This window comes from Nothobranchius furzeri, chromosome 17 (assembly GCF_043380555.1).
Source record: "Nothobranchius furzeri strain GRZ-AD chromosome 17, NfurGRZ-RIMD1, whole genome shotgun sequence".
NCBI lineage: Eukaryota > Metazoa > Chordata > Actinopteri > Cyprinodontiformes > Nothobranchiidae > Nothobranchius > Nothobranchius furzeri.
In genome coordinates this window covers 57,664,861-57,677,143 of record NC_091757.1, presented here as the reverse complement: position 1 = coordinate 57,677,143, position 12,283 = coordinate 57,664,861, and the positions used below count along the sequence as shown (strand labels likewise).

The following is a 12,283-nucleotide window of genomic DNA, read 5'->3' as shown; positions in this document are numbered from 1 at the left end:
GGAAAAAGCCTATAGATGATGCAAAGACACACATCCTGTCCTGTACTGACAAGGTTGGGTTTATGTCGAGATACATTGACGGTTACAAAGGTAATTTGCGAAAATTTCTTGACACAACTTGTGTTTTTCAAAAGCAAAGCAGTTGACAAGTTGACAAGTAATTAAAATTGCGCCCACATTTTCAAAGTTAAACACATTTCTTTTAACAACGGTAGTTTTTTCATCTTTACTGCAAACTCACTGATGCGCCTGCAGCCTCTCAGAGTTCATGCTGCTCTAAACATTGAAAGAATGATTTAATTTTCTGTTGCTGACTTCTGATTACCTTAAATGGTGTCTGTTTGTTGCTACCAGCAGGTACAAAAAGGAACTTATTTTTATTTGACTATTTTTCTGTCCTGTCTGTTTATCATCTTCCTTCATCTCATCTCAATCCTAAAGAAAAACTGCTATCTGGCTTCATATATATTCACCTTATGAGTTACCTTTGAACTGCAGTTCTAAAAGATCTACCGACCGCAAATATAGAGGAGTGTGTGCTACGCACAGACCGCATCAGTGAGGTGAAGTCACAGCAGAATGAAACAGGTGATGCGCTCTGCTCCACAGCAGCAAAATGCATCAGGCACAAATAAAAGACAGAAAACATGAAGGGATATGAGCCGACATGAACGATTATGTGTTAAATTTGTTTTTGGGATGGCGACACTTTGAGAATGTAGCTGTGGCTGTGCTCAGGATGCATCTGTCTGGAGCGCATCAACGATCAGAGCTCTGCGCCTCTCAGCTCTAAATAATCTTGGAGAGTTCACATAGATAATGTAATATAAGTGGAACCATTGATTTTTCGAAAAAAATGGTAAACTATTGTGTGGAGGATCTACAGACTCCAGTAGTCTGTAGATGAACAGCACCTTCTTCCTTTTCTGGTGCATTTTGTGCAGCTGAAAACACGGTCGTTTCTACTCCACACCAGACCAGAGGATTACAATCCCAGTGATGTGACGGGAGTTCAACATGCCTCCTATCCTCCAGAGCCACTTGGTGGAGTTTTGAAAAATATTTGATGGCTCCTACCCAGATCAGCATTGGAGCTCTAGAAGAGGATAGAGCTTTCAAAAATTCCTAGCGAGGCGGGGATGCTGGTTTCTAGGTCAGAACTGGCTAGGAACTTGTGCTCCTAACCTCAAGAAGAGGATGCAAAGCTTTTAAAAGATGCTAGCGGGCTAGGGAAGCTGGTTTCTGGGTTGTGCTCTGGATAAGATGACATGCGTCTCTCCCTCTCTCTAAAGCGCTAAGCTACATTACGTGAATGGATATTAGCAAGTATTAAACAGCTGACAAATGCTCATTGCCAAGAATCAATATTATATTAACTGACCAATAATATTTTAATTGTCTACACCAGGGATTCCCAAAGTGTGGTGCCGCTAGGGGGTGCGCAAGGTGAGAAGTGTAATGGCTGCGGAGCTCAGAGAAGTCTGTCAAAAGTCACCATTAGCGTAGCCAGAAACTCATTTGTGGGTGGGCCTAAGAAAAAGTAAGTGGGCCCAATGAACGTAATTGAAAACAAGTATATTTTGCTTGTGTGTGTGTGTGTGTGTGTCCTCCGCACATGCCCTAGCTCAGGGGTCGGCAATCCGCGGCTCTGGAGCCGCATGCGGCTCTTCCATGCGGCTCTCTGTGCTTGTAAAATAATGAATGGATATTTAAATAAAATGCTTTGTATTTTACTGAATTCATTTTACATATGTATGCTAATTCTAAATGTAGATTGTCTGCGTAAACCTGAACAGGTCCAACCCGGTCTTACTGTGAGACCGGGTTGACGCGTCACGCATGTGCGTAAACATAGGCGCTTTCTGAGCTGAAGACGATGTGAGATTCTGGGACTCTCCTCAGACGCCACATTGGAGACAGGAACAAGCACAATTCAGCCAAAGTTTCATCATCAGGGAACATTTTCTAAGTGACAAGTCTCTCTGAGAGACCGGGTTTTGAAAACTCTCGCTTCAGTGGAAGGAATCTTCCCGCATGCGCTCTGTTTCTGCGACGTGCTCCAAGCCCCTCTCCACACCTTCAGCTCGCTGTGCACCTTATGTATGCGCTGACTGAGCGGTGTCCAGCTCAGATGTTCAGAAGGAAATCTTTTCTTGAGTGATTTAGCTACATCTGCGATTTGCTTAGAATAAAGTGTCAGTTCGTCTGCATGCGTCGGGGTAATTCTTTCTATTCTTTCTCCATCAAAAATAAACGGTCAAATACGGGAACTGTCCGGTTAACACAACACAAGCCCTGCTTTTAACTGTTCTGTTTTCTTGTGAAAATTGTTACAAATTTAACTTGAGCCAGGCGCACTGCGCCGTTGTCTCGGTCACTGTAAATGAGGGAGAAACAAAATGATCGGATCCTTTTCTGACCTTCCCCACCTACAAAGTTTAATTACAACAATCAAACGTGACAGAGCCTGGATTTGTATTCTGAACAGTCTAAACATGTTTTAAAAAGAAACGTATGACAAAAGTGGCACCTGCTCAGTAAAACCACCAACAGGGTGAAAAATATCAAAATATTGTAGGCAGAGACGGGCTACAACTTCTGGATCCACTTTATATAAATTGTTTTATTGATTACCTTCTTATGAAAGATAACTTTGACGTACACGAGCGACCGGTACCGGCTGCTGTCACCTGTTGTTAGCAGCGCTCTGCTGTCTGAGGGTAGGCCCCGCCCACAACGCCGCAGCTGCTGCAGTGTTTTCTTTACTGTGGGAAACGGGTAATAATGGCTCTTTGATGGGAACAGGTTGCCGACCCCTGGTTTAGCGTGACGTCTGATATGTGTATATATATATATATATATATATACATATATATATATATATATATATATATATATGTATATATATATATATATATATATATATATATATATATATATATATATATATATATATATATATATAGCCATGCCCTGATGTGGGGCTGGGGGGTGTGTCAACATGGTCGGGACATAGAAGGGGGTGCGCGGCTAAATAAGTTTGGGAACCACTGCTCTACATGACAGTAGCATTTTGTTAGCGCACGAGTTGTAGCAAGCTAGCTAGCATCGTTCACTCACAGAGACACCTGCTCCTCCACAGAACCTCCTGACACCACAGATAAATCTCTCTGCTTTGGCTGATGATTTCTCCCTCTGGTTTGTCTCTAAGCTGCAGTTTGCTCTTTAAGGCAAATTTCATCTGTATTGATCCAAAAATGACAAGGAAAGGGTGAAGTTAGTAGGGATTGCATTATTAAACATTAAAAGTAGATGTCAGAATTCACATGAATGAATTTCAGTTCTTTTCTTGTTTCTCTTGGCCTGTTAGGACTTATGTGTCATCTACTGAGCTCCTAAGGTATTTAAAAAGCATTTATTTAGATTTTTAAAAAAGATGCAGGAACCTTGAAATAGCACTTTCTTCTCTATTTCTTCCTCTGCATACATTTTTTCCTCACAATCTCTGGGTGTCAAATCTCAATTATTACAAACTTGTAAATCATAATGTCATTGCACTTGTGAAAATAGATTTAAATGCATTTTTAGTTTACTGCAACTTAAAGCTCATTTGCACCATACATTATTGAACTAGTCAATCTATTTGTTGTATATACATTTGTTATATTGCTTTTCTGTCTCATATATTGCAAATAGGAATACTTTTTTGTATTGCTATTTAATATATAGTTCCATGCCTTGCTGTGGCCCCACTGTAATTTTCCAGTCTGGGATCCTTCTACATCTGTTTGTCGGTTTATGTCAAGTCTGAGTTGCATGGGTTAGGGTGCATCTGTGTTGTTACACTTCACTGGTGTGTTACGTGGACCAAATGGTACACAGCACTCTCAGATTAAGGGAAAGTAACAGAGCATAGACAGGACCTCAGTGATACATTCATATGGATGGGTTGGCATCAAAAACATGTTTTGGCCACAGAAAGCCTGATCAAAAATCTGTTTACCTGCAAGGAGAATGTTGAGCATTGTCTGCAGGTTATATACCGACTAGACGCAAGAACCTCAGCCTCACTTTAAAATACTGTAGTATCTCTTTTGAGTCCCAGAATGAAATGTTTAATTATTATATATTTTATAGGAAGAGGAGTGTTTGCCACACCCCCCAATGAACCAGGGGACTTCGTCTTGGAGTACAGGGGTAAACTCCTCACAAAGGAAGAATGCGAGTCAAGACGATACTCAGAGACTGAAAGCAAATTTCTCTTTGGCTTTAAGTGGCAGAACCATTGCTTATGGTAAACATGGAAAAATGGATGATTTTTTATTGATTAGAGAAATTCCGAGTTATCCCTGGAACAAGGGTTTAATACTTGATAAACTAATTAAAGCACAAATATTAAAATCTTTTGAAAACAATTATTTCAATAAAACTGTTAAAAAATGTAAAACTATTACAATTTTTTTAAATACTTTTCAGCCTGGATGCATCTGAAGAAGATGGCTCTCTCGGAAGATTGGTCAATGACAACCACAAAAATCCTAATTGCGTTATGAAAAAAATCATAGTTGACAACAAACCACATTTGTGCCTTTTTTCTCTGAAGAAAATAGAAATAGGAGCTGAAATTTATTACAACTATGGTGATTCAAAATGGCCTTGGCGCAGTAAGGTGAGTTGGTTGCTATTTCTCCAATATTAACCATGCTTCCAATATTACTCTTGGTTGTCTATGGAAATGCATTTCATCTTTGATCTGTGATATGTTTTATTCATCTACAATCCAGGTGGGAAAAAACAAGGCTCCTGCAGCAGCAAAAGAGAACCTATTGGGTGGGGAAGGCCAGGTAATGCCACACACACCGTCATGTTTCCAGTCATGTTCTTATGGGGTCCTTCCATCTTCCAAACACATTTCTATCTGGAGTCTCTCCTTTACACACTTGTATGTGTCTAGTCTGACCCAAGTGGGGCCCTTCCGTCCAGTTCTTCTTGTAGATGTTTTTAGTGCACTATGGTAACACCAGACATGACCTCAGCTGTGATTTTAACATTCATAATTGTATACCGTCTGAGCTTTTACATGTTTTAAACTAATTTTTTGATTCATCCACTGTGAACTCCTGGAATCGTCATGAGAGCTGCTCATTACCAGTAGTCCAGAAGGCCACGCCATGTTCTCAGTTGTTCTGTGCTGCTGTTTCACAGTTAGATGATCTTTTTTGCCTTTGGAAGTCTCTTCATATAGTTCTGAGTCTTGTCTGTTATCTATATTTCAGATGAAAGGCCTTCAGACTCCTGCTGCAGCAGAAGAGAATGAGGCCAGCCCTGTTCCTCAGATGCTTAATGATGGACCAATCCCAGATGAGACCTACACACAGGTAAGAGTACATTCAAACACCTCCTTCTGTGCTGACATGTATGTGGTGTTGTTCTACTACTAAACTGGACCAATGCTCATGTGGCTGTATGGTAGTCAGGTGAACCTATTGGGTGGGGAAGGCCAGGTAATGCCACACACACCGTCATGTTTCCAGTCATGTTCTTATGGGGTCCTTCCATCTTCCAAACACATTTCTATCTGGAGTCTCTCCTTTACACACTTGTATGTGTCTAGTCTGACCCAAGTGGGGCCCTTCCGTCCAGTTCTTCTTGTAGATGTTTTTAGTGCACTATGGTAACACCAGACATGACCTCAGCTGTGATTTTAACATTCATAATTGTATACCGTCTGAGCTTTTACATGTTTTAAACCAATATTTTGATTCATCCACTGTGAATACCGCATCCAGTTTAAGGTCTTAACTATTGTTTACAATGCCCTAAATGGTCCAGCTCCCGCTTCCCTGTCAGAACTGCTCAAGCCATATGTACCATCCAGAAGCCTAAGATCGGCAGATCACCTGCTCTTTTGCACCCAAAGATGAAATATAAATCCAGTGGGGAGCGGGCCTACGTGTTTGCTGCCCTCAAACTTTGGAATGCTCTTCACCTCAGTGTTCGACAGGCCCCGTCACTGTGTCGGTTCAAGTCAGTGCCGAAGGCCTATTTTTATCATTAACTTTGATCAGTGATCAGGCTGTTAGTGTTTTAGTCTGTGGTGTCTTCCCTGTTGACATGTGCTTACCTTTTAGTATGTTTTTTTTAAATATTTTTAGTCATGACCTTTTTTTTACTCGTTATTTTTTTTTTATCTTTTAATTCTTTTAATTTATTATCCCTTTTATCCTTTATAATTTTTTTCAATCTTCTTTGTTATTTCGGGGTTCTTTTTCTAACTTCGTTCGGTGTTTCACTACGGGGAATCGCCCTGGCGTGACCAACTACGGAAGCTCCATTGACATCACGTCTGTCCCTGACAGACTGGTAGCGCCGTGCCCAGGCTCCGCCCACCCAGTATATACACGGCCAACCAACCCCTCCTACTCATTCTCGCTTTCTTGCTTTCTTCCCGTGAGAAACTACACTTTGCTCCCTCAGCGATTTTCAGGCTATCTTTGGTCAGCTGCTTAACTGTTCCCAGGCGTACCATCAGGATCCGTCGCCGAACGCAGTCCCAATGCAGTCTGGATTAGAGCTGAGTAAGTGTTTCTAAGTCACTTGGCACACTTTGCTAGGAACCATTACCGCGTCACGGCGAACTGCTCCCGCGGCTACTCGGTTGTCATTGACGGAGTAGTATTAGCGAGTGTGGCTCAAGCTAACGCGTTGTTGCGAGCTTGTCCTGTTCTTATTTAGCATTTACTCGCTAATGAGCTATTTTGTTGCAGCTAACGTGTCACGACGAGTTGTCCTACATATAAAATATAGCTATAGTTGCAGACTTACACCTGCTAACTAGCTTGCTAACGCTTTTTCAGGCTAATCTGTCACGACCAGTCGGTTTTTCAGCTATGGCTTCCACCCCTACCCAGACGGAAGGGTCGGAACCAAAGGCTAAAGAGGCTGCATCCCGCCTGTGCCCGGCGTCATGTGGGGCTTCTATTTCAGGCAGGGACCCTCATCCTATTGTCATAGTGTGCATGGGTGCTGCTCACGCCCAGGCATCGCTGGCTAACCCGCAGACATGCCCTCACTGCTCCTCCATGCCAGAGAAAAAGGAGGCTTAGAGTGGCAGTGGCTAACAGCCGGAACCCAGGCCTCGGCTTGGCCACACCTGTGATGCAGGTGACGACCATCAGCCGCGAGCCTCCACAAGTTGGGCAGATATGATGGAGGAGGAGCCCCCGCTACCACTTCTGTTCGAGGGACTGGTTGACAGTGGGCTGCTCGATGCGGGTGATGACCTCCTCTATTTGGACATGGACGAGGAGGAAGAGGATTCCACCTTCCCGGCTCAACACTCTAGGCCACCTAGCGGCACTGGGGTGGCATCACAGGGGGACACTGACGTGTACGAGGTTTGCAGGCGAGCAGCTGCAAAGCTCAACATTCAGTGGCCGGCAGCCCAAGGGACAGAAGGGGTGGAACGAGACCTGTATGAGGCTTCCACTGTCCTCCGCTCCACCCAAGTGTTACTGGTCTAGCTCATTTAAAAGCAAACTCCCCACCAAGGGATACTCCAAACTGGAGGTGCATGGGATGGGGGAATTGGGGCTGGCCGAACCCCCAACTGTGGAGCCTTCAGTGGCATACCACCTTCACCCCAACCGCAGATCCGTGTCAGCGTCATCCAGCATCTCTCTCCCATCTAAAACGGATCGTCTCACGGCATCCATTTTTCAGAGGATGCACACATATGCTGGCCAATCTGTGTGTTCCCTCAATGCAGTTACTCTAATGTCAGCTTATCAAGGAGAAATCCTGGAGGAAATGGGTCGTCAGCTGGACTCTTGGGCGCCTAACCCGGCTTTATGGGATGAAATCTGTGTGGTGAATGATCTCATCCTGCACTCTTCTAGAGGAGCAGTCCAGGGCTGTGGACGTGTGATGGGTTTCGGGTGAGAGAGCCTTGTGGCTAAACTTGTCAGGCCTAGGTGACAGCCAGAAAGCTGATGTCATGGATGCAGCATTTGACCCTGTCAAAGGTCTCTTTGGCCCGCCCTGGAGAAGATGACTGAGACAAGCACCCGCAGGAAGCAGGAAGGTGAGGCTCTCAATCTCTGCTTGCCTCGTAAACATAACCCTCAGCCACCTCAGGCACCCAAGCCTGGGTTTGCAGCAGCTGCCGAAGCGGCAAAGGGTCAACAGGGTGGGGCTAGACCACAGCGATCAGCAGGTGGTCAGCCAAACAAGGCGGAGAACCCTCGCCCATGGGGGAAGCACTCTTTTGCAGCAGCAGCCGCGAGGAACCGCCCGTCTCACCCCAGCGAGGGCAAGAGGAAGAAGTCATCCTAGCTGCTCTTGCTTCTCCTCTCCAGAAAAAGAGGAGGTTTTCAGAGGTACAAACAGACCTCTGTGTTCAGGGTTCAGACACTCCTGTGGTTCCCGGTCCAGCAGGAGTGGCGAGTGTGTGGAGCAGAAAACGCAGTGTCACCAAACACTTTTCATGAGCATGCAGTTAGTGTCACCAAGCACTTTGTTCCCAGATGTGTGCAGAAATGTTCAGGGGGGTCATTTAAAAATAAAGACGGCTTTTCTGCAGCCAGGCGTTCAGTCAAGGGCAGACAGCTCCCCACAAAAAATAATAAACAAACCCCATCAGGTCCCTCTGCGCCCAGCAGAGGGCCCTCTCACTCTTCCCACGGGACGAGTCGAGGCTGCTCAGGTGACGGAGATGACGTCACCCAACAGCGGCTTGCTTTCGGCGCGGGCCAAGAGGTGGCGCGCATGCGCAGTTCCCTCGTGGGTTCTGATGACAGTTTGTTGGGGTTCCAGGCTTCAGTTTGCCTCAAGACCTCCCTGTTTCAATGGGATAATAACGTCAGTGGCAAGAGAGGATTCGGCGCATATCCTGGAAAACGAAATTGCTTCACTGTTGAACAAAAAAAGCGATCAGGATGGTGCCGAGCGACGAGGCCCACCAGGGTTTTTATTCGCTCTACTTCCTTGTTCCACAGAAGGATGGGAAATCTCTCCGTCCCATACTCGACCTGCATGTGTTAAACAAACACTTACGCAAGTACACTTTCAGAATGTTGACTCACAAAACACTCTGCCGTTCCATCTGCCCAGGAGATTGGTTTGTCACGATTGACCTCGCAGATGCCTATTTTCACATCTCTATTTATCCTCTACACAGGAAGTTTCTCAGGTTTGCCTATCGGGGCACAGCCTACGAGTTTCAAACCATCCCGTTCGGGCTGTCATTAGCATCGAGGGTTTTCACCAAGTGTGTGGAGGCAGCGCTGTCCTCACTGAGGACTCGCGAGATCAGAATTTTCTCTCACATAGACGATAATCTGATTTGCGCTCCCTCCCGGGAGCAAGCAGCCAGCGACGCGCTGGTGGTGTTGAGCCATCTGACCGACCTGGGATTGAAAATAAACTGGACAAAGAGCAGTTTATTCCCCAGACAATGCACAGAATATCTGGGTCTTCAGATAAACTCTCTCTCTTATCGCGTTTCGCTGTCAGAAGAGGATTGCGTCCTTCACACAGTGTGTCGCACGTTTTCAGTTAGGATACCGTGCGTCGTACAGACTTTGCCAGCGCCTTCTCGGCCTCATGGCGTCAATGATTTCTGTGGTGCGACTGGGGCTTCTTATGATGAGAGATGTTCAGTGGTGGGTGAGGTTGTTAAGACTATGCTCCCGCCGTCATCTCCACCGCAGAGTGAAGATAACTCCGGCGTGCATGTCAGCTCTCCAGCCTTGGAGAGACTGAACAGTTCTCACAACTGGGGTTCCGCTGGGGGCGGTGGTGTCCAGAGTTACCATGACGACGGACGCGTCTCTTACAGGTTGGGGGGCCACCTTGATGGGGAGAGCAGTGAACAGCGTTTGGTCACGCAGTTTGAAACAGGTTCACATAAATGTGCTGGAACTCCTAGCAGTGTTTCTGGCCTTAAAGCACTTCCTGCCCTACTTAAGGGACCGTCATGTCTTAGTGAAGACAGACAACACCACAGTGGTAGCTTATATCAACCGTCAGGGCGGGACACTCACCCTACAGCTGCACTCACTGGCCAAGGAAATAATTGTGTGGTGCAGCTCCAGACTCCTCTCAGTCCGCGCAACACATGTGGCGGGCAGCTTGAACAGAGGGGCAGACCTTCTGTCCAGAGGAAATCCTCTGTACGGAGAATGGAAACTCCACCCCAAGGTGGTGCACCAAATATGGCTGAGATTCGGTCAGGTTACCGTAGATCTCTTCACCTCGTGGGAAAGCGCCCACTGCCCACTCTTCTTCTCCCTGACAGACGCGGACGCGCCTCTGTGAGTTGACGCATTGGCTCACCAGTGGCCAAGAGTGCTGCTGTACGCGTTTACTCCTCTCAGTCTGATTTCCTCCATTCTAATAAGAGTGAGGGAACAGGGCCTGTCTTTGATCTTGGTGGCTCAGTTGTGGCCATCCAAGCCATGGGTGGCTTAAATAATCCAGATGCTTTGGGACGAACCCTGGCCCCTGCCTGTCCGCAGTAATCTCCTGTCCCAAGCCAGGGGAGAGATTTATCACCCTCACCCAGACCGCTTGTCTCTGTGGGCCTGGCCCGTGAGAGGTGGAACCTGAGCGTGGCAGGCCTGCCCCCAAGTGTCATTGACACCATTCAAAACGCTAGGGCCCCCTCAACTTGCTCTCTTTACAGCTGTAAATGGAGGGTTTTTGAGGTGTGGTGTGAAGAGAAACGTGTCATCCCATTTCAGTGTTCGGTGGTGGATGTACTCTGTTTTTTGTAGAGTCTGATGGACAAAGGTAAAGCTTTCTCCACTATTAAGGTGTATCTGGCTGCAATTTATGCATGCCATGTGGGGTTTGGTGACAAACCGGTGGGGCAACACCCATTAGTGAGTCGCTTCATGATGGGTGCTCGCCGTAAGCTACCAGTCTTTAGGCCACTGGTACCACTGTGTGACTTCTCTCTAGTTCTGGAGGCCCTCTGTCATCATCCTTTTGAACCTATAGATGGGGCTGGATTGAAATTTCTCTCTTTAAAAACTGCGCTGCTCTTAGCTTTAACTACAGCAAAGAGAGTGAGTGACATTCAGGCATGGTCAGTCAGTCCCTCGTGTTTACGGTGGGCCCCTGGCTACACTAAAGTGTGTCTGCGGCCCAATCCAGCTTTTGTGCCTAAAGTAATGGAGTTGTCTTATAGTTGCTCCCCTGTGGAGCTGCTGGCTTTTCACCCACCTCCTTTTTCCTCAGCAGAAGAGCAGAAGCTTAATTGGCGCCCATGAGTGTCTGTGCGTCTGCTAGGCTCCTGATCTGTTTTGGTTAGTTGTTGTTTTTTATTGTTTTTTCTCTATCTGGTGCGGATTCCCTGCTAACATATGGTCGAGACTTACTATTGTCGATTAGGTCCGCGATGATCAACCTCCAGAACTCCGATACCGGACCCGCTTTTCCACCGCCTCTGGAACCTGGCGTTAACCCAGGTGTCGGCCCTTTGTTACCTGTGGGCCTGCCCCGGAGACCATGGAAGAGGAAACGGGGGAAGAGAGCTGGCTTCTTCGTTCAGCTCCGAAAGATCCCGAGAGGTGAAGCTCTTCCCGATCGCTGCTCCGTGGCTGCGTTGTGGCGGATCCCACAGAAACTCAGCGGAGTTGGGCTGATCTCGCTGCTCAATGGTGCCCGTGATGCAGGACGCTACCTAAAGGTAAAGAACCTCCGCGGGTGTAGCCTGGAGTCGCTACGTAGCTTAGCCCGCCAGCCGACTGCCATTATGGAGCCTGCGGTACACACATCGCCAGATTTCTCTGCGAAAACGACGTTAATTAACGCGCGCTCCATCGCTAACAAGTCTCACTTCCTAAACGATCTGTTCTGCACTGAAAAATAAAACTTTTTGTGGATTTCTGAGTCGTGGCAGCGTGAAAATGACGTCACTCATCTCCGTGAGCTCTGTCCCCAAGACTGCTCTTTCTTCTCTGCTCCACGGACCACAGGCCGCGGTGGAGGAACAGCTGTTATCTTTAAGAAACACTTTTCGTGCCAAATAATATCCTCAAACTCCTACAGCTCATTCGAGATGATCATGATTAAAATTGGTCGAGTTCAACCAATTTATGGAATTCTGGTCTATCACCCACCTGGATCTACTTCATCCTTCCTGTCTGACTTTCAGGACCTCCTATCTTCAACTATTAAACTAGACAGGATAATCATTGCTGGAGATTTCAACATCCATGCTGAGGATCTATCTAACAGCTCCACTAGGGAGTTCCTAAACATGATGAACTCTTTTAAC

The 12,283-nt window shown here is 46.4% G+C and overlaps 1 protein-coding gene across 5 annotated transcripts in view; it reads left to right on the top strand.

Moving 5' to 3' along the window:
• The window catches only part of LOC129153230 (histone-lysine N-methyltransferase set-1-like), a 44,423-nt gene that overhangs the window by 1,666 nt on the left and 30,474 nt on the right, over positions 1–12,283 (top strand). For 3 of the 5 annotated variants that reach the window (XM_070546251.1, XM_070546249.1, XM_070546250.1), the window contains exons 2-6: positions 1–90; positions 4,138–4,294; positions 4,477–4,669; positions 4,785–4,844; positions 5,277–5,378. The exon at positions 1–90 is cut by the window's left edge and continues 26 nt beyond it. In XM_070546251.1, coding sequence (XP_070402352.1) covers positions 1–90; positions 4,138–4,294; positions 4,477–4,669; positions 4,785–4,844; positions 5,277–5,378 — 602 coding nt within the window. The remainder of the gene's footprint in view (positions 91–4,137; positions 4,295–4,476; positions 4,670–4,784; positions 4,845–5,276; positions 5,379–12,283) is intronic. The other 2 variants (XM_070546253.1, XM_070546252.1) reach the window with 1 other exon arrangement.